The following is a 22,133-nucleotide window of genomic DNA, read 5'->3' on the forward strand; positions in this document are numbered from 1 at the left end:
GGGGGGTCATTATTCCAACGTCTATACATTTGTTTCTCCCCAATATGAAAACAAAATATTTTATAACGTCGAGATAGGCAACTGAATAAATGACGATGAACAACATAAGTTGACGAGATCTTACCTTCCGAGTTCAGCATCGTACCATAAAGAACAAAAGAAACTTGAATCCGAATCTCTCTCAAAGGTTCTATGAAATTCAATTTAAAATAAAAAATTTGTCGACACAGTTCGCAGTTAAACAAGGGTTTAAAGAAAATATAAACCTATGCTGGAGAATATTTGATGACAAGTCTAAACTGGTAAAATATTCCGAGTTTGAATTGATACCAAGTATATAATATCCAGATCTTTCAAGCAAATGAAATGCGAAAAAAACCATCTTTAAAAAAGGTAAATTGGCAGTTCTCAACTCTTTGCAGGGGTGTATATTTTTCAGAAGGATTTTTGATGATTAGGGAAAAAATGAAAAACCGGACAGCAATGGGAAGTTTTCATGCTTAAAATATATTGATTTATGAAAAAAGTGATTTTTCGAGAAAATATACACTCCTGCACTCCTGTCTCTGTGGAAGGAATTTGACCTTCAAAAAACTTATGCATCTCATTTTCTAAATCCAGGTTTGAAAGTTAAATGATAGAGGTGTATACTGTATATTTATCCGAGTTTCGACCCACCCGGATTTTTGAAGATTTGAGGGTGAAAAGAATGTAAAATTGGACATACAAATGTTTGATTCATTCTTTTTGTCCCATTTCAGCGAAAAAAAACCTAAAACATCTAAAGAGAAAAAAAAATTTCCAGGGGGGATATTAGAAATATCCACCCTTGAAATGATCCCAAAATAAAGCTGTTGAATTTTTTTTTTAAAAATTAAAAATAATTTTTTTTTATTTTTTATTCTTTTTGCGACGTTTTACCCTCAAATTTTTTTATTTGCCCCAATTCAGCGAAAAAAAATCTAAAATAACTAACATCTGAAAAAAAAGATTTCCAAAAAATATTCATTCTTGAGATCCAAAAATGAAATTCGCATTCTCAGGGATCCAGTGTGTATATTTTTCTGTTTGCCCCCTTACCCGGGGGAAGGGGGCTAAAATATGAGCTTTCGTTGGGTCTGGGAAAATATGAGGAAAAAAGGAAAAAGGGGGAGGGAACGGAAGAGTAAATGAGTAGAGGGAAGGGAAACACCAAAAAAGACAATATCAAAAATGTAAAAAAAATCAGGGGGGACCATGAAGTTGACCGTGTTAGGGCACTAAAACGCTCTATTATTATTATTATTATGAAAGGACAACCCATCATTCAATGAAATATGGGTCGGCGCCAGGGGCGTACGAGGGGGGGGCCCGGCCCGCCCCCCTCTACGCGTGCCCCCCCTGAGAGGCTGAGAGGGGGCACCCATGAGGGAGGCTCTTTTAATATTACATCTGCTTGCATTTCCCTTCCTCAGGCCAGGCACAGTGGCGTACCTAGGGGGCAGTAGTCCTGTTGCCCCCCCTGGGAGTTCCAGGCGGGGCACTGCCCCCCCCTGGAAAATACAAAATTAAAAGGAAACTACGTTTAAAAAGTAACACCTGACAATGACAAAGACTAAGGATTTGTCTGAATTCATTGTTAACACAAGGAGAGAAAAGTTTACACCTTCTAAAGAGAATACTTCATTACACAAGATGTACTATGACGGAGAGCAGACTTAACGATCTTGCACTTAAGGCTTTTCACCCTAAAAGGCTGTCTGAGCTCTCTAGTGAAAAAATCATTGAAATGTTTGTGCAAGCAAATCCCAGAAAATTGTAGCTTAAAAGAGATGGTGAATATGAAGATTGAGTAAATTCTATCTAAAAATTTCAGAAGAAATTGCGTTTATTAGTAAAAATATAATTTTTAATGATGCTGTGATTATTGATTTATGGTATTTTTATGGTGAACAAAACAAGTCCAGGTGGGAGGGGGGCAAAAAAAATAAAAAAGGTATCAATATTTTTTCAAAAAAGGGGTTTTTAAGGGGGGGTATACTGTTGCCAAGGGGGGGGGGGGGAACCCCAAATTTTTTTTTGCGCGCTTACGCACCCAAATTGTGCCCCCCTCCTAAACAAAAGCCCTCGTACGCCCCTGGTCGGCGCTCCTAGCCGCCGATACGTATCCATGGGCTGACCGAACTCTGAAGACTAAAATCTGTTATGCTACTAAAATCCAAAAATTCTTTGAAAGGGGGCTCTGCCCCCCCCCCCCTTGAACCCCAACCGACTCAGCAAACTCTTAGAAGTTTGCACGGGCTTCAGAACCCTGCAAAATATACCTGTTTTTTTAAATTGTGGATTTGGGGAAAAAATATGATTCTGAAAGGGGTCAGAGTCGAAAAAAGCGTGGTTGGAAAAAAATGTAAATTAAAACTTACGTTGGAGTTGAACCACCCAGCTTACTCCACTTTTCAGGATCCGGCATTCCTAGCATCTCCACACTTGCTTTCCCAACGTAGCTTAGCAGAGGTTCGTCGTCACAAGTATCTAGACAATTTATTGTAGTTAATTTTGTTTTTAAATTGAGATAACGCAACTATAACAAAATCATTGGGCAACGTAATTAACAATAGCCTCAGATTTTATTTTCTAATTCATATATCTTCGCAAACTAATGTCATAAACCTTTGGACTGATAAGATTAAGTTTTAAATACAGGTTTACACCATTAAGGCAAGCAAATAAATAGGCATATCCCGAGTCTGGATCAAAGTGGGAAAATCACCCAAAGTCTGATAAAAAAACATAATTTTTGCTCTCATCAATACACAAATTTTAATTGCTAATCAATAAAATTTTTTTAAAAAGTCCTAATCTCTGGGTTTCGTTTTTTTTTTGGACAATTCCTTAACTAAATTTGTTAAAAAAATTAATGAATCTCAAAGAAGTGTTAATGACCTGAATCTGGGTCCATTTAATATCAGGGCCGATCTTGGAGCCAAATCAAAATGAAATGGGTGCATAGAATTGCAGTGTTTAATTACTAACCGAGTCGGAACAGTTCAGCTGGATCTCCAGTTTCTCCTAGAACAGTATCTACTCCTCGGGCGAACCAACGGACATGGGCCATCGGTGTTTCCTGATAATAAATATATTGTTATAAACTTAAAATTCTAATCTAATAATATTTTATATAACTAGTTTGGGAACCCAGATTTGCCTGGACACGTAACTAAGCGCCAACCCTCTTAATTTATGAGTTTTGAACCAAGACACGAACGTTTCCATATTCTACCACGTTTCAAAGTTCCTCTATCAAAATTAGAGCCAAATCGTTCCAGAGGTTCATGAGTTATAATTGGACAAACAAACAGAGATTACTACTTTAAAAATAAATAATCCTGTTATTAGAAGGTGTCCTATCTTAACTCAGAAACCCCTGGACCTATTTGCCTCAAAATTTTGATTGGGAAACTCGTTAAAACAACGAGAATTTCCTAGTTTAAAAATTTAAGTTAAGTGAGTTGAATAGGCTAAAGGATGTTTATTGTTTAGTTCACATGCAAAGCTGGTAAGAAATAAAGTCACAATTCTGTTAAAAAATATCTGGTTAGTTCAAGGGGTATATATTTACAGAAATACCCCCCCCCCCTTCAAGGAAGTCTAGATAGATAGTCTTCAATTTACCTTATCGTTGTACATGTAAAGAACCGTTCCTACAAATGGTTCTGTATCTTCTGCTCCAGGATCCAGCATTATATTATCTCCAGGAACAATAATATCTCCATCAATCTCTGCTTCTGTAATAATCTAAGTTGAATATGTATCTCCAGGAACAATAATATCTCCATCAATCTCAGCTTTTGTAATAATCTAAGTTGAATATATATCTCAAGGAATAAATAACATCTCCATCAATCTCAGCTTCTGTAACAATCTAAGTTGAATAAATATCTCAAGGAACAATAATATCTCCATCAATCTCAGCTTCTGTAATAATCTAAGTTGAATATATATCTCAAGAAATAAATAACATCTCCATCAATCTCCGCTTCTGTAATAATCTAAGTTGAATATATATATCCAGGAACAATAACATCTCCAGGAACAATAACATTGCCAGTAACAATAACATCTCCAGGCACAATAACATCTCCAGGAACAATAACATCTCCAGGAACAATAACATCTCCAGGAACAATAACATCTCCAGGAACAATAACATTGCCAGTAACAATAACATCTCCAGGAACAATAACATCTCCAGGTACAATAACATCTCCAGGAACACTAACATCTTCAGGAACACTAACATCTCCAGGAACAATAGTATCTCCGTAAATCTAAGTTAATAAAGCTATCTGAACCATGTGCAAGTACACTTAAAATTATGAAGTGAAATTTTTCCACCCTTTAAATGTAGACGTAATTTCAAGTGGCGTAACCAATTTACAAGATAACATAAGAAAAAGATCATGAAAGATCCCCAATGTGGGATCCTCAGACAGGGTCTCAGTTAGGTGCTGATTCCCTTACCGTTTACTGGACTAAAATCAAGAAAATATCCTCTTTTTTAATAATAATTTATAATTGTGGTTTCTCTATAAAAAAATTGCTAATTTTATGCAGCAGAGACCAAAAACGTAATTTACTAAATTCCACACCTGTGCACTGTGCAGTGAATGTATAAAAAACGACAGTTGCACCAATAAAGGTTTAAATGGTAATGTTGTAAAATAACTTGAAATTACGTCTATCCCTTCAAGATACTTATCGTCCAAAAATTCTTTCATTTCCACCTAAATTCATGAACTTTCCGCTCAACTCATTTATGCTTTCAAAGTCTTACTTTTTTAGTTTTGTTAGGAACCACATACTTCCAAAATATCCATTGGATAGAAAAACAAACAAAAAACAGATATTCCAAAATCAAATCAATTCATGAATGTTAGGGAAAGATTAAGGCTTGTGTATCAGCATGCAGGTTCAAGTCCCGAGATGGGTTTTCAGTCCGGATCTGAATTTAATTTTGACATTTGTAGTGAATCCCGGAAATGATTAATTTTTAGTACTTTCTCAAGCAGCAACTTTCTAAAAGGTATTTTATCAAGTGGCAACTTTCCGAATGTGCAATTTTCCAAGCGTCAACTTTAAAGGCTGTCAACGCTCGGCCCCCTAGCCCATCCTAGCCGAAACACTCGTCGCTAATTTGCATCCTGCGGCGCCTCAGAATAACTAACCTAACCTTAAATTAGATTTGGTAAGATGCCACTTGAGATTTAAAAACTTTCTCAACTGTCAATGCAAATTTTCAACAGTTCAGTTTTTTTACTCTTACACTTGACACTTAAAATTAAGTCAATCAAAACTAAAAAAAATCTTACGTTTGCAGTCGTCTCCGATCCATTTAAAGTTCTCCTTTTTTCCCTTGGACTTGCCCTGGAACACAAAATATATTTTGAGAAATTTTCTCCATATCTTAATTGTAAAGGGAGCGGTATCGCTTTTTAAACAAGTTCTTACAAAAAAAATAATTGATGATCTAACTGAAAAATAATAAAGTGGTATAACTTCAAAACCATAGAATAGATAAAGAAAGATTGCGCATAAGACGACATTTTTCATCTTGAAAGATATGAATGTACAGAGATGTTTTAAAAATATTCCTAATATATAGATTAACTAGGTCGGTTGTGAACATAGGCTGTTCTTATGTCATTGAGTACTTGTGGTGTACATGAGTTCTGTCGAGAGAAATTTAATTTAGTTTAGTCCTTCTCATGTCCTTCTTCAGTTCTCGTCAATATGATATATTGCTCAGTGAAATATTGTTGTTCAAATAGTTCCATTCCCGGAGTTATTTTACACTCTATTATTAAATGCATTAAAACACCAAACCACCCCGCTTATCATTGAAGTACACTTTGACCCCTAAAAATATGAATTCGCTGACTGTACAATTCTTGGCGATTTTGCCTACATAAGCTATCTATGTTTTTTTTTATTTATCTATGTTCAAAACCTTTAATAAAAAGTTAACGGAAATATTTTTGACAACAAATTGAACTGGCCCATTACTCATTATGTTTAACATCATCCTAAAACTACAGAATATCTCCTCGTGCTTGTTCTAATTAAACATTTTAGACAATTAATTTTAAAAATCGGTACAGCTCCTTTTAAGTCAAAAAGCACTAAAATAACACTGACACGTTCGCAGAGCAGTTTTTAAATTAAAAATTTCTTTTATCGAGAACGTTCAAGCCTTTTAAATTATATTTTTTCATGTAATATAATAAGTCGTCCCAACAAAAGTCTTTTTTTTTTGGTGAACGTTATGAAATGAATGTGCAAACGTCTTGTTACATAAGATAGAAAAAGCTTTTGCCAAAGAAGAAATAGAAACAAATCTATAAAAATAAGAATATTGACCTGAGACTTGAACGAAGATTTCTTTGTTTCTTTAGCCGGTCTAACTTCAGCCTTCACCACCTGAATATACATTTTATTTATGTTTCAAGTATTTGTCATGTAATATCTTGCAAAAACAATTTAATTTGAAAATATTCATTAAGTAAATATATTTCCTTAGAATCAAAAGTTTAAATTGACAAGATAAATTTGATTTTATTACCTTCCCCGGGTTCTCTTCCTCAGCCATCTGTTCTTTAAATAAATTCTCAAAAACTAGCCTGAACATAGAGAATAATAAACTCAAATACAAGCCTGAACATTGAGAACAATAATCTCAAATACAAGCCTGAACATAGAGAATAATAAACTCAAATACAAGCCTGAACATAGAGAATAATTAACTCAAATACAAGCCTGAACATAGAGAACAATAAACTCAAATACAAGCCTGAACATAGATTAATAATAAACTCAAATATAAGCCTGATACAAGCCTGAACATTGAGAATAATAAACTCAAATACAAACCTGAACATAGAGAACATTAAACTCAAATACAAGCCTGAACATAGAGAACAATAAACTCAAATACAAGCCTGAACATAGAGAATAATAAACTCAAAAACAAGCCTGAACATAGAGAACAATAAACTCAAAAACAAGCCTGAACATAGAGAACAATAAACTCAAATACAAGCCTGAACATTGAGAACAATAAACTCAAATACAAGCCTGAACATTGAGAACAATAAACTCAAATACAAGCCTGAACATAGAGAACAATAAACTCAAATACAAGCCTGAACATAGAGAANCTAAGCAAATAAATAAGTACTTATGGAACATATTCTCAAATAAACACTTCTTGGACATACCTTTGATAGTCAATTGAAACATTAATCAATCTAATATTATTTGGAATGCAGAAAATAAGTTAAACTAACTTCATTTTGACGAGAATTTTTTTTTATTTTCATGAAAAATTTGCTGAAATGAGTGAAAATTTAGAAAAAAACGGTGTATTTTCCAGGATAAAATCCGTACAATCCGTACAATTTGAAAACAAATCCGTACAATCCGTACAATTTTAGGGTTAAAAAAAATCAATCCGTACAATCCGTACATTTTGGCCACCCTGCAACTACAAGCCTGCCAGAGAATAATAAACTCTCAAATACAAGCCTGAACATGGAGAACAATAAACTCTCAAAAACAAGCCTTGAATATAGATAACAATAATCTAAAATACAAGGCTGAACATAGATAACAATTAACTCTCAAATATAAGCCTCAACATAGATAACAATGAACTCTCAAATACAAGCCTTGAATAGAGAGAATAATAAACTCAAATACAAGCCTGAACATAGAGAATAATTAACTCTCAAATATAAGCCTGAACATAGATAACAATAAACTCAAATACAAGCCTGAAACTCTCAAATATAAGCCTGAACATAGATAACAATAAACTCAAATACAAGCCTGACAGAGAATAATAAACTCTCAAATACAAGCCTGAACATAGAGAACAATAAACTCAAATATAAGCCTGAACATAGAGAATAATTAACTCTCAAATATAAGCCTGAACATAGAGAACAATAAACTCTCAAATACAAGCCTGAACATGGAGAACAATAAACTCTCAAAAAAAAAGCCTTGAGTATAGATAAAAATAATCTAAAATACAAGGCTGAACATAGATAACAATTAACTCTCAAATATAAGTCTCAACATAGATAACAATGAACTCTCAAATACAAGCCTTGAATAGAGAGAATAATAAACTCAAATACAAGCCTGAACATAGAGAATAATTAACTCTCAAATATAAGCCTGAACATAGATAACAATAAACTCAAATACAAGCCTGACAGAGAATAATAAACTCTCAAATACAAGCCTGAACATAAGAGAACAATTAACTCTCTAAAACAAGCCTTGAATATAGATAACAACAATCTCAAATACAAGCCTGAACATAGAGAATAATTAACTCTCAAATACAAGCCTGAACATAGATAACAATAAACTCAAATACAAGCCTGACAGAGAATAATAAACTCTCAAATACAAGCCTGACAGAGAATAATAAACTCTCAAATACAAGCCTGAAAGAACATAAATAAACACAAGAAGAATACATCAAGACCATTACGGCCAAAGAGACCATAGAAAAAAATTAAGTCCATAAATATACAAACCGAACAAGGGGAGTGACCATGGCGGATTCGAACTTAGGTTTCTGAGACTGTTTTCTGTCAACTACAAGCTTAGAGGACTTTTTTATGCTGGCTTTCTGTACCCCGGCGAGCTCACAAATTCTCTAAAACAAGTATTCACTGATTTCTGACAGGGTAAGAGTAAAAGTAATAGGATAACATGGTTGGGTTCAAAATCACAACTTGTGTTGTAAATCTAGGAATAAGGCATTGATCTCATTAAGATCGATATTATTCTGAAACATTTCCACGTCAACTCTTTTTCTGATATGAATCTTAATTGGGAGTGTGGGGAACATAGGGTGGGGTATCAATTAATTTTACCCTATACCTTAATGAGAGGCGAGTCCATAAACTTCTTTTCGTCTGGATCACCGGCCTGCTGGTAACTGAGTATCTATACAATAAACATTAATTAATTTATTATGACAATCAATTAAATTTGAATGACCATTTAAACCATTAAAAAATATCTTAGCATGAAACTCTTGAAATTCTTTAACCAAATCAATTGTTTCAGGTTTTATAAAGGGAAAAAAACACAAAATGCAAAAACACAAAAATGATAAATACAAAGATTAAAAATTAATTGTACTAAGATAAAGGCTTACATAATGTTTAATGATTATACATTTTTTTTACAACTTATTATTCTCTGTATTCGAGGCTAGAATTTTTCAAGAAAGCGTAGCATTCAATATTCTCAAGAACATAACATATCTTCTTGAAATATGTAATCCCTTACCTTTCTAAGATAATGTATACGCGTTGAAATCTTTAACGTATTAGCAAAGAATAAATATTTACATCTCAAGAAGATTTCACTGCAATTTTTTTCTTATTTAGAATTAAGTGAACATGGGATTATTTCCAGTAAACTCATTGAAAATTAATCGCAGAGTGACTAAATCCAGAGTTGAATTAGTTTCTTTATAACTTTTGATTTCGCGGGCTCTGAGCTGGGAACTTTAGAATGGTGGATATCAGGATTAATGCTTAATCCTCTGTTTTTGCTAATCTCGAGACTAACATAATCTCAAGATTATGTTTGCCTTGAGATAAAATATCAAGATCAACAAATTGGATTCTAAGAACGCCAGATTGGTTTGTTTTCTTGACTGGAAGGGCCTTCAATTAATTTCTTACCCATCTATTAATTAATACATTAGTTAAAATTGGTTACAGAAGAATCTCAAACGTATTAATATATTATGCGTAGGAAGAAAGTGTAATAATCAAAATTATTGTTATAATACTGAAAGAAAAACCGCCTTTCGGTGAATAATCAAAATTATTCCACGGTTTTTCTTTCAATATTATAACAATAATTTTGATTGTTACACTTTCTTCCTACGCATAATATATTAATATTTTTCTTCACCGATTAATATACAAAATGGCCGACAACAAATTCTTGATTTGTTAGAAAATGCGGATTTCTCTCATGGGATAACATTTATTTTCAAGGCTGTCATTGGTCAATGCAATTTACGAACTATATTCCTTCACTCTCATTGGAGAAAATAATGTATGGATATCCAAAGAGAGAGAAAAGGAGTGGATTAAGGACTATAATTTTAAGTTTCCACAGTGGATATTCGGATTAAGTAGTTGGTATAGAAGGTTATCCATTTTAAGTTCCCAGCTCTGGTTGAATAAAGGAATTTTAAGAATATACCTGGCTTACAAGAAACTCTGCGTGCTTAATAACTGACTCGGAAGTAAACTCTGGTATCTCGGGGCGGGGCGGGGACATCCCAGACAGATAATCAAGGAATCTTTAATAGTCAATAGTAAAATAATATTTATCCTTATGGAATTACTTCCTGGATCCGGATCCGCACACAAATGCAGATCCACGAATCTAAAACACAATATATCACCAGAAGCTGTAAAAAAATTGCTCTCAAAACCCAAACCTGAGCTGTTACAAACATAATTATTAAAAATTTCAAGTTTTGGCATACAAATAAACCTTCCAAATAATTTTAAAATTCTTCTTTTGTTAAAAATTAGTAAATATTATAAAATGATCATTATCTTATGACCTGACTAAAAATCCCTAGTTTCGAGTATTAAGGTGCAGCAAATTTGACAATTTTCAACCAGTTCTGGAAATATCTCCCCCCAACCTACCTTTCATATATTCCATCTTCGTTCTCATCATCATTCTCCTCATCTCCTTCATCTTCCTCCTCCAGAAACTCAATCATATATTTTACTGAATATTATTATATTATTAGAATTTAATTTGCGCTTCTCACAACCATTCATAATACATTGAACAAATGTGGTGACGTCCCACTTCTAGGACCTTAGGGACGCCCCCCCCCCCCTGGAAAATTTATGGTGCATCTATAGAGAGTAAGCATCTTCAAGCCCTTCAACTTTGATTTTTAAGACTGGATTAAAATTTTTTTTTTTTTTTTTTACCAAAATGGAGATATTTTGTTTAGAAGGTGGTCACACATTCCCCAGCCCCCTCCAAGCAGTGTCATTTCATAAAATTCCAAAAGGGGGGGGGGTATTTCATTTATCCTCCGCCTCTCGAAAATATGACAAGCTGCCCCTGACCCCTATAATACTACTAACCAAGGAAAGATTGCTCCCACGTGTCCAACATGAACGGTTTGTAGTTCGGATGAGGTTCTTTCAAGTAGTAGTTTGCATCCTGCGTACTAAATCCTGAAATATTAGTTTTGTAAGGACTGTAAACGTAATTTTAAGTGACCCTCCATTCGAAGATCATAATAGGTATGTCCGATTTACAACGGTACCCTATGAACTTTTCTTTGATCAGTAATGTGGACTATATTGTCGTTTTTCCAACATTTCCCCATTTTTTAGCAGGAGAAATGTGCAGATTACTTTGTAGTGACCCACAAATAAAAACAATTTTAGAAATAAATATTGATCTCTAATTCACTTTCAAAAGATAGAATTCTTTATATCTTAACTTGCAAAGCTAATATTTGACTGACCTATTAAAACGTTTTCTCCGCCGTCAAACCCAGAGTTCCACCAGGAAGTCATCACACAAGATTTTATATGATGACCCTTCCCCTAGACATAATTCAATTTAACATTATGATGGGGGCAGTGCTTAGGTTCCGGAAACGGATCCGTTGGATCCGCAAGATTCTGGCTTCCTGGATCCGGATCCGCAAAAATATGCGGATTCACGGACAAGGGGCCAAATATCGATCAAAAACTGCAAAAAAATTTACTCTTAAAACCCAAATTTGAACTATTGAAAAAAGAGAGCCTATAATACTTTCATGATTTCTGAATGGACTTCAAGTTTTGGCATAAAAATAAGTGAAAAAAATAAGACAAAAAATTTGAAAATTCTGCTTTGTTAATAAAATTCAGGAACTTTTAATGAAATAACCTGGATCCGGATCCATTTTTTCCAAGTGCGGATCCGGATCCGCATCAAAATTTATTGGAATCTAAGCACTGGATAGGGGTATATATTTTAAGTACCCCCCCCCCCCCCAAAAAAAAAAAATAGTAAGAATAATAAATCATTTTAGATGCTTCAAATTTCACCAAGTAAATAAAATATGTGTCGAGTTCAAAAAAAAATATTTTTTTTTAGTCGGGGTTCATTTAGGTCATGAAAATTTAAACAAAAATAATTGTTCATGAAGCCCTGCGTATTCATCTCCTGAAAAGAATGTCGAGACAGCCGATATTTTTTCTGTTTAATTGGTGGGCCGATGTCAGAAACGAGTCAGGAAAAAAAACACCTTTGACCTTTGTTTATCCAATATTTGAGTTGAGAATCTAAATCTTGCTCCAAACTTATTCAGTGTCAATTATTTTAGAAAATAGCGAGGTGATTGTTTCTGAATTTAATTCAGGTAAAAAGTTGAGATCAGATCCGGATTAAAAAATAAAATGAAATCTTCCTAAACTACAATTCTTATACTTGAAAATATAATTGAGAATGAAAATTTCCTTAGGAACCCTCGATTAACAAAATTCTAATGAAAATCTTCTTTATTAATTAGATTCAGTAAAATCTTGCCAGGACCCCCATCTCGTTTAACACAAAAAACAGAAGTGTTTAGCCATCTATCTACCTAAACCTAACCTGGAATGGTGTGCGTATACTGTAAATCAATACTTTGGTAGGAGCGGGGCTCAAGAATTCTTACTAAATCCGAATCCTTAGATTCTCAGTAACAAAAAATAACAATTACAAGTATTTACCGCGTCCATCAAGTCCTTAACAACACCGTCAAACATGACTTTCGCTCCACTCTCCAGTATCCCTGGTTTAGTTCATCCATTTATTTTAAAAACTCGAATATTGTCTGCTTAAAAGTTTTTAAAAAATATTTCTACATGATAAAACAAGATATAATAATAATATATATGTTGCCTATAGCCGGCCAAACGGCTGGACCGATTGGGCTGATTTTTTTTTAATGAAAATTCATGGGTGGCTGGGGAGTGTCATAAGCTATAAAAAATTCGATTTTTTCAATTTTCTTTACATTTTTGTCACGGTCAAGCCCCTTCAGCAAGATATTCTTAAAAGTTAAATAAAAAATCAAGTAGATTAGAATTCCTGAGTTCATATGAATGAGGTGACCCTCCTCATCAAAAACTTGATAGTCTGAGAGACTAACTTCGGGTTTATCCTAAAGCAATAAATCATTCAAACTGGGACTAATCGCTGAATAACAAACAAGTCAACTGTCACGTAGTCTGTGATTTATCAATCAATCATCATTTGGTTGAACTACAGATCAATTATTCAAATCAACAATTAATCATTGACCATTAAAAATAGTTGAGAAAACAGATAAAATCAATCTAAACTCCAATCCATTCAATCAAGATAAACAATAATTTAAATAGATTTAACTTAACAGTAGTGAACACAATATAATCTGAGCTAATGAACATCCATAAAAAAAACTGAAACAACTTTATAGTTCAAAGAAACTTATCTAAAGGAATTTGTATCAAAGTCGTTGAATATAGGTAACAAACTCAAATTTTCTAATCCCTACATCTTGGCAACCTGATATTTCAATCTTAATTATTTATCTAACAGATTGCATAGGTCTGCGACATTGGTTGCTGAGAAATATAGATTAGAAAATCATAGTTTTAGGAAAAAAGTCAATTTCTTTTACTTATATTTTTTTATTTTGAATTGATTGAGGTACGAACCTGGTAATTTTCTGAATCGATTAGCAGTTCTGGTTCACAAAACAGTACTACAAGTTCATCTCTGGCCAGGGTATGTGGGCCGACGTACCTATGTTTCGTAATTAAACATTTGATATATTTTTTACAATTTAGAATATGTAAATTTCCAATTGTTTTCCAAATGTTACGCACACGCCTTAAAGCGTATTTGAATGTGTATGCCTGGACCCTGAGTATAGCTTCAGTAAGACCTAAACTAACTATGGACGCTGATGTAGACATACTTTGATTTCTTTTCTTAAAAGATTACATTGTTATATTGTTGCCATGATACTTCAATCTATTCAGTCAATTCTCGTCCACCTTCAATCTGTGGTAAACTGTAAGAAAATCTATCAAGTATCGCCATCTAAATAAAGAATCAAAGAAGAAACAGTTTAAATATAGAGAAAGCAGTTTGAAACCGGTCATCAAAAGGATGTCAATAAAACCTACAATAAACATAGATAAGTAAGTGTGTGGACAGGTACCTACAATATACATAGAGAAGTATGTGTGGACCCAGGTACCTACAATATACATAGACAAGTGTGGGCCCAGGTACCTACAATATACATGAATAAGTAAGTATGGACCCAGGTACCTACATTATACATAGATAAGTAAGTGTGGGCCCAGGTACCTTCGATATACATAGATAAACAAGTGTGTGAACAGGTACCTGCAATAAGACATAGATAAGTAAGTGTGGGCCCAGGTACCTACGATATACATAGACAAATAAATGTGTGGACAGGTACCTACAACATACATAGATAAGTAAGTGTGGGCCCAGGTACCTACGATATACATAGACAAGTAAGTGTATGGAGAGGTACCTACAATATACATATATAAGTAAGTGTGGGTCCCGGTACCTACAATATACATAGATAAGTAAGTGTGGGCCCAGGTGCCTACAATATACATAGATAAGTAAGTGTGGGCCCAGGGGCCTACAATATACATAAATAATTAAGTGTGGGTCCAGGTGCCTACGTTCTAGAATATACATAAATAAGGAAGTAATAATACTAAGAATAATAATATGTATTGTAGTAAGTGAGCCACTGAAACAGCATTTTCTTCATATTATTATGTAGACTGTTCTTTGTCCCGAGTTAGTTGTCTTTCATATATCAAGTCCCTTGTACAAGAATTTTGTACTTCACCTGTCGACAGTCATTAATTCGTATCAATTGTCCTAGTGTCGACAGTCCTTGGCCTATCTATATTGTCCATTATTAGTCGACAGTTCTTTGTCAAAATTAATTGTCCTTTATGTGTCAACTTTCGTCTGTCCTTCGTCCAAGGTTATATGTCGACGGTAAATTAGTCTTAAAATACCGCTATTCGACAGTGTTTATCCAAATAAATTCTTCACGTGTTAACACTCATAAGCCTTTCGTTCATGTAAATTGTACTTCATATGTAGCTAGTCCTTGTTTTATTACTTACATTGTAATAAAGTCGGGATGAATGATTTGGCTGCATATCTTGCATCTTTCGTTTTCCATCTGAACATAACAGAAATTTAAGATCTTGTGTTGTGAATCTCAGGATCAAACAATGATCTCCATCTCATGGAGATCTACGGATTAGAGTTCGATATACCGAGGTACCCTATAGGGACAAAAATATCCACACACAAAAGTTCCGATCTGAGAAAAATGTAAATAGCTCTGAAACCCCCTGGACATTTGTAACTTAAAGTATTTAACATTTTCCTCCCGGTTTTTTTTATTTTAATCCAGATCTATGAATCATCCACACACACCCAGGGGTTTAATTCTGAAATATATAGACTCTCCGAGGGAATTGGTAAAACCACCTTAGAGAAGTAGCTGAACCTGTAGTTTCGCACCTAGATTAACTACTTCTATCATGTAAATTCCCAGCAGTGCTCTTAGGATCCGGATCCGTTGGATCCGCAAAATTTTTGGCTTCCTTAAACAAATAACCTGGATCCAGATCCACATCAAAATTCAATGGATCGTAAGCACTGATTCCCAGGGGTATATATTTAATTTAAAATCATTTAGCTAGGTTTGGGAAAGTATCTAAAAAGTGATTAGTTGACGTCCAATTTTTCATTCCCTAACTTCTTGAAAACCATTTTTCCATTCCCGTAGGTGGGGGGGAAGGGGGGATTTTAAAAATTCCCCTATAACTTCCCAATCCCAGACCTTAATTCGTCAAATGTACCTTTGCCTTCTTAGTATTCCCCGAGCTGGCCTCCTCCGCCTTTCTCTTCGCAATCTTCGCGAACATTCCCTTGATTGTACCCTTAGAACTTCTTCCTCCTATCAACAGAAAACTTAATTTTGTATTTTTATGAACTATTGTTCAGGGGTTTATTTTTTTCAGAGTTATCCCCCCCCCCCCCTAGGGGAGGAGGGAATGTTTTTTAATGAATTGTGGGGAAAACTTGAAAATTATAATAAACTGTCTTTTGATGCCCCACATCAAAAGACAGTTTATTATAATTTTTGCTACTTTTTATCCCATACAATCATTTATTTTTCTCTGAAAAATTATTTCTCATTTTCAGCGAAAAAAAAACCTTAAAAAACCATTATAAACTTCTGGGAGAGAAAATGATTTCCTAGCTGAAATTGAAGGTGTAACTATTTGGCTCTCTTTTGATGAAAATGCTGAAATCCACCTCGCACCAGTTTAAAATCTTTCTTTGATATATTTAAAAAAAACGATTTAATATTTTTCAGATTCAACTTTTTCAGATTTAAGCTCTTTTGTGTTAATCAAATCACTAATGTGAGCCAGAAAAAAATGTTGTCAAAATATAACAATAAAACATGATGGGTGTCAAAATATCCGTATAGAAACACTGTGATCATAAACGTTTATATCGTACAGATCGTTTGAAATTTATTTTGAAAGATATTTGTCTCTGCATCAAAATAATTATTTTTTTGCCATGTCATCAGTTTTTGAAATATCGAAAAACGGACAAATGGACATTTATCAGCGGTTCAAAGCGCATCTTTTGATACCAATTTCAACGTGTTAACAAAATAGAAAAATTCGACCTTCCCTTAACATCGCTCTTTTTATAAATCGTTTTACTGAATGTCTTTGGATTTTTAAATTTTTTTTTCTTTTATAAATGTCACCCTCTACTGTATACTTTTCTAGCTGTTACAAAATGGATTTGACATTTCGATGGAAAAGTTTCACCCTTACTAAATTAGAATCTCGGAAGTATTTATTAGCTAGGACTGATTGCATTGCAAAAATGTCTCTTTGCCAACCAAGAAAAAAAAATCTATTTGAATTTTTACCTTTCTTCTGTTCTTCTTTCTCTTTTTCTTCCTTGATTCTTTCCTCCTCTTTTAGTCTTGCTTCTTCCTCCAACCTTCTCTTCTCCTTTCTAGCTTCCCGCTTAGCATGTAGCTGAGGATTAAACTTCAAACCGGCTCGGGGCGCTAAGTAAGTAAGTTTCGTCAGTCAGTCAGTTTCGTCCGTCCGTCTGTCAGTCTCGTCAGTCCCGTCAGTCAGTCCCGTCAGTCAGTCCCGTCAGTCAGTCCCGTCAGTCAGTCCCGTCAGTCAGTCCCGTCAGTCAAAATAAAACAAAAACATCCAAAACCAAGTGTTACAGGAGAAATATTTAAAAACCTTCAAAAATATTTGTGAATATTTCCCACAATTCTAAAATTTAATTAGGAAAAGGAAAGTTACATATTTTATTTAAGATTACATTTAATGTAACTGGTGGTGGTTTGTTAGTATTTTTCGACCGTGAATTAACAACTTTTAGAAAAAAAATTACAGCCTTTTTGTTATGTTGAAAAATAAAATAGGCTTTTTGGGTTGCTAAAAAGATGTGTTAAAATTGTTCAGATAAAAATCTTTTGACCATTTGTCAATGATTTGACCATTTGTCAATAATTTGATCATTTGTCAATAATTTGATCATTTGTCAATGATTTGACCATTTGTCAATGTTTTGATCATTTGTGAAGATAAACTGGTAAATATACGAGTGTTGTACAAACCTTTCCAGCCTTCAGGTGCTTTATCCTCAACCTTCTCTGGCTCCCCCTTAGCTTCAACCTCCAAAGGTTCCTAAAATAAACAATATAAAATCAGTTTTATATTTGTATCGCTTTGCCCCAGGTGCATGCTATTATTCAGTGCAGTCCTAGATTTTTAGACCCCTTTCAAAATCCCCTGTAGTAAATGCCCTACTCCATTAGGGTTTCTCAATCTATCTAGTTACAGCTTAATCTCACTCTACTTCCCCTGTAGTAAATGCCTTACTCCAAGGGTATCCCAATCTATCTAGTTACAGCTCAATCTCACTCTACTATCAATTTCAAACCGGACACGATCTCTGGAGCTATCAATGTCTAACTAATGCCAATGTCTAAACTATCAATGCCAAACACTGGGCACAATCTTGAGCTATCAATGTCAAACCGCACACAATCTCGAAAACTATCAATGCCAAACACTGGGCACAATCTTGTGCTATCAATGTCAAACCGCACACGATCTCGAAAACTATCAATGCCAAACACTGGGCACAATCTTGAGCTATCAGTGTCAAACCGCACACGATCTCGAAAACTATCAATGCCAAACACTGGGCACAATCTTGAGCTATCAGTGTCAAACCGGATACAATCTCGTAAACTATCACCCCGTTCGCTAAACGAGGAACGATTACTTCTCTCCCTGTAATCCAATTGTAGTATCTTCCAACTGATTATATTTTGGATTCTAGATTAAAGATTAAGTTTAATAGACTTAATAAAAAGTTAGGTTAATCAGATTATTTGCGTATTTACTTTTAAGCGCATTTAGATTTACGGACAATGTACAACGTAGATTAGTTGCTACGGGATCTGCCCCTGTACTTATTACACCCCTGCCCCACTATCATTTTATTATCCGAGATTTTAGAGTCCGTCCTTGTATACGATTGTTAGACAGACAATGGGGCCGAATGCTGCAGCAAAATGTAAAATTCTATCCAATGTGTTACGTATGAGATGCATTTCCAAAAATCGATCTAAGATATTTACTCAATTTTAACTATTTTTCGACAAGAAATAAGTATTTTTTGGTTAAGTTCTAGTTGGTGAATTTTGGACATCATCAATAATTTACAAATAATATTTTACTTTTTATATTGAATTATTTCAGGGTTAGGTTAGAAAAATTTCTGGACCGAGCGCTGCGGCTATGACAGGCTAGGGGACCAAGTACTGCAGCTAGGACAGCTATATGCCAAGCGCCGCGGCCAGGATTGGCTGGGGATAAATCCTAGAGAACGATCTTCCCCATCTCCCCGCCTATCAATTTTGAAGATGACCAACATCCAATATTTACCCCAAAAGGGGGGGGGGGCCGTAAAACGTATTACTCTCCAGAAAATTTAAACAGTGTTTAAAGTTTAAACATATCTTAGAATTGTCGTAGGAGGCTGATTTTTTGCATGCAAACTCAGAATTATGTATAAAACATGCATTTTTTGGTTTTGAAGGAATCTGAGAAAAAGTGCGCGCGCGCACTTTTGTGAACTTGAATTCTCAAAATGCCGGACACTCTCAGCAAAGGATACGGTAAGTAGCTAAAAACATAAAAATTAAGTCTTTAAGTTCAAAAGTAACACTGTATAGTGACTTTTCAGGTTGAATAGAAGAGAATTTCAGACGAATTCGTCGATTTTGACGTTAGATGAACTTTAATTTTCAAAATGCCAGCACTCTCTTCAAAGGATACGGTAAGTAGATAGTAGACCAAAACATAAAATTGAAAAATGACAACTTACACAAATATCGACTTTTGAGGATTAATAGATGAACATTTTCAAGTTTATTCGGACGAAATTGAGTTTTCAAAAGGCCGGCATTGTTTTCAAAGGATAAGGAAAGTAGCTAGACAAAAACAGAAAAAATGAAAACTAACAACATATAGCAACTTATGAGTGTGAATTAAATAAAATTTTTAGACGAATTCTTCCGTTTTAACGATGGACGAACTTGAATTCTAAAAATGTCGGCACTGTTTTCAAAGGATACGGTAAGTAGACAGACAAAAGTATTGATGTATATTGATGAAAATTTCAGATTTATTCGTCGATTTGACGATGGACGAACTTGAATTCTGAGGGATTAGCGATTCTTAAATGAAATTAATTAATAGGAATTGAATTTTATCAGATAACTGAAAACTATGGTGCTTAAAGTCGTTCGACCAAAAAGATAAAATTGGGCGATGCAATCCGATAATTTTCAGCGGCGTGAAGCCCCAAAATTAGATTCTTAACGAAAATTGACGATTTTAACCATGTGGGACTTTAAAAAATTAAAATGCTGGCTCGAATAACGAATTCGAAAGGCTATATAAATCTGCAATTAATGTAATTTTCAAAAATGAGCAAAGTAGTCTTATCACCAAATCTTACTAACAAAGAGAGTTTTTGTCTAAAGAATTTTTGGATTTAAACAATAATTGCCTGTTTGCAGGGTATTTCGAAAATTTAACCGGCATTTCGGGGTTTCTTTGTCGTTCGTCGTGAAAATCGTCAATTTAACAAAAAAAAAACATAATTTTCTGGGCAAAACTTCCAAAATAATTGTCAGATCGCGTCGTGTACCTTTACACAGTGTAAGTATTGTCCTCCCGGAACTTTGGTTTTCTAGTCAAAACGATTGTAGCAACTTTCATTATTCGGCAATATTGAGTGGTTTAAAATTCATTGTGGGGGGAGGTCCGAAACTACAGCTGTCGTAGGTCAGATGTTGCAGTAGGTCGGATGGGCAGTATAGCGGATGGGCAATAGGACGGATGGGCAGTAGAGCGGATCAACATTAACCAAAACATAGCATCGATTCTAATAACTCTTTTAACCAAAACATAGCTTTCAAATAAGAAAAAATAGTTTAAATTAGCAAATTAAATAATCTTAGTGAACCAAAAAATAGTTAAAGTGAGCAAATAAATAGTTCAAACGATCAAAAAGATAGTTCAAATAAGAAAAAATGTAGTTCAAATGAGCAAAAAAATAGTTCAAATGAGAAAAAAATAGTTTAAATATAAGCCAAAAAAATAGTTAAAATGAACCAAAAAATATTTTAAATAAATCAAAAAGGTAGTTAAAATGAGAAACTATTTTTCACCGATCATTTCAACATATATTTTTGTTCATTTGAACTATTTTTTTGCTCATTTGAACTGTCTGTCCGTGTGCAAGTATACAAATTTTGGACCTCCTTCCTATCAACTTAGTACATAGCCTAAATTTCAACTATGTATTTTCATCAAAAAAAATATTTATTTTGTATTATTTCAGGGTTAGGTAAGGTTAATTGACACAGCTGGGCGGATACAGAATTTAAGTGAGGGGGCCGGGGGACAAGATTTTTTAGGAACCAAAATTCATAATTAGGAACAAAAAATCGCGCCGCAGGAGAAATTTTTTTTTGACTTGACTCAATTAAAGAGTCAAAATTAATGACTAAAGACAAAAAAACTAGATTTTTTTTAACTTTTCACACATTATAGTTTAAAGACATATATTTTTCCTATTTTGCACTAGGGTTTCTTTCCCTTATAAGCATGGTATTGAGAAGTTATTCTGAAAATAGGAACAAAAAATTCCAAAAATAGAATCAAAAACATCAAGATTCAAAGCACATTTTTATTTTCTTCTGAGTGCCTCAAAATCTCAGGGGGGGTCGAATGTCCCCCGCCCCCTCTGTATCCGCCCCTGTTAAGACACTTTCTGGGCCGAGCGCTGTGGCTATAAGTACAGGCTAGGGGGCCGAGCGCTGCGGCCACATGATCAATAATATCAATGTGATACATATGGGCTCCATGTACAAAATTGTTAGTTTGGGGGGGGGGGGGCGTTGGGCTATTTTTTGCTCATTTGAACTTTATTTACTCATTTGAATAATTGTTTTGCTTATTTGAACCATGTTATATTTGCTCATTTTTGAGCTATTATTTGATTCATTAGTCATTGGAGCAATTTTATTATTTTTTCATTTGAACTACTTTTTTTGCTCATTTGTCGAACTATTTTTTTTAATCATTTAAACTATTTTTTTGCTCATTTGAACTATCTTATTGCTCAATTGATCACTATATATTTTTCGGCTAAATTGAACTGTTTTTGTTAATAGTTAAAATGAGCAAAAAAATAGTTCAAATGCTTACAGATGTTATCGTTTGAACTATTGATCGTTTGAACTACTACACGTGTTACCATGCGTTCAATATAGTTCAAACTCGACCAAGTTCAAAAAGTCAATAGTTTAAACGGCAGTATAGTTCAAACTAAATAGCACC

At 34.1% G+C, this 22,133-nt stretch overlaps 2 protein-coding genes across 2 annotated transcripts in view; one reads left to right on the forward strand and one right to left on the reverse strand.

Annotated features, from left to right (window-relative positions):
* LOC111703921 (DNA (cytosine-5)-methyltransferase 1) overlaps window positions 1-17,920 on the reverse strand; it is a 31,897-nt gene extending 13,977 nt beyond the window's left edge. Inside the window, exons 1-20 of the mRNA XM_023476011.1 lie at window positions 17,828-17,920; window positions 17,114-17,257; window positions 16,017-16,114; window positions 15,270-15,328; window positions 13,794-13,881; window positions 13,183-13,255; window positions 12,822-12,883; window positions 11,585-11,666; window positions 11,196-11,288; window positions 10,740-10,824; window positions 10,282-10,381; window positions 8,935-9,000; window positions 8,586-8,707; window positions 6,599-6,656; window positions 6,397-6,456; window positions 5,349-5,403; window positions 3,652-3,764; window positions 3,013-3,103; window positions 2,403-2,511; window positions 125-190 (exon numbers count right to left, since the gene is read on the reverse strand). Of these exons, the coding sequence (XP_023331779.1) occupies window positions 125-190; window positions 2,403-2,511; window positions 3,013-3,103; window positions 3,652-3,764; window positions 5,349-5,403; window positions 6,397-6,456; window positions 6,599-6,656; window positions 8,586-8,707; window positions 8,935-9,000; window positions 10,282-10,381; window positions 10,740-10,824; window positions 11,196-11,288; window positions 11,585-11,666; window positions 12,822-12,883; window positions 13,183-13,255; window positions 13,794-13,881; window positions 15,270-15,328; window positions 16,017-16,082 (1,448 nt within the window). The 5' untranslated portion in view covers window positions 16,083-16,114; window positions 17,114-17,257; window positions 17,828-17,920. The remainder of the gene's footprint in view (window positions 1-124; window positions 191-2,402; window positions 2,512-3,012; window positions 3,104-3,651; window positions 3,765-5,348; window positions 5,404-6,396; window positions 6,457-6,598; window positions 6,657-8,585; window positions 8,708-8,934; window positions 9,001-10,281; window positions 10,382-10,739; window positions 10,825-11,195; window positions 11,289-11,584; window positions 11,667-12,821; window positions 12,884-13,182; window positions 13,256-13,793; window positions 13,882-15,269; window positions 15,329-16,016; window positions 16,115-17,113; window positions 17,258-17,827) is intronic.
* A 1,613-nt stretch (window positions 17,921-19,533) lies between these two features.
* Window positions 19,534-22,133, forward strand: part of LOC111703918 (multidrug resistance-associated protein 4) — a 32,239-nt gene continuing 29,639 nt past the window's right edge. Inside the window, exon 1 of the mRNA XM_023476005.1 lies at window positions 19,534-19,560. Within this exon, the coding sequence (XP_023331773.1) occupies window positions 19,534-19,560 (27 nt within the window). The remainder of the gene's footprint in view (window positions 19,561-22,133) is intronic.

The sequence above is a fragment of the Eurytemora carolleeae genome, unplaced genomic scaffold, assembly GCF_000591075.1.
Source record: "Eurytemora carolleeae unplaced genomic scaffold, Eaff_2.0 scaffold528, whole genome shotgun sequence".
NCBI lineage: Eukaryota > Metazoa > Arthropoda > Copepoda > Calanoida > Temoridae > Eurytemora > Eurytemora carolleeae.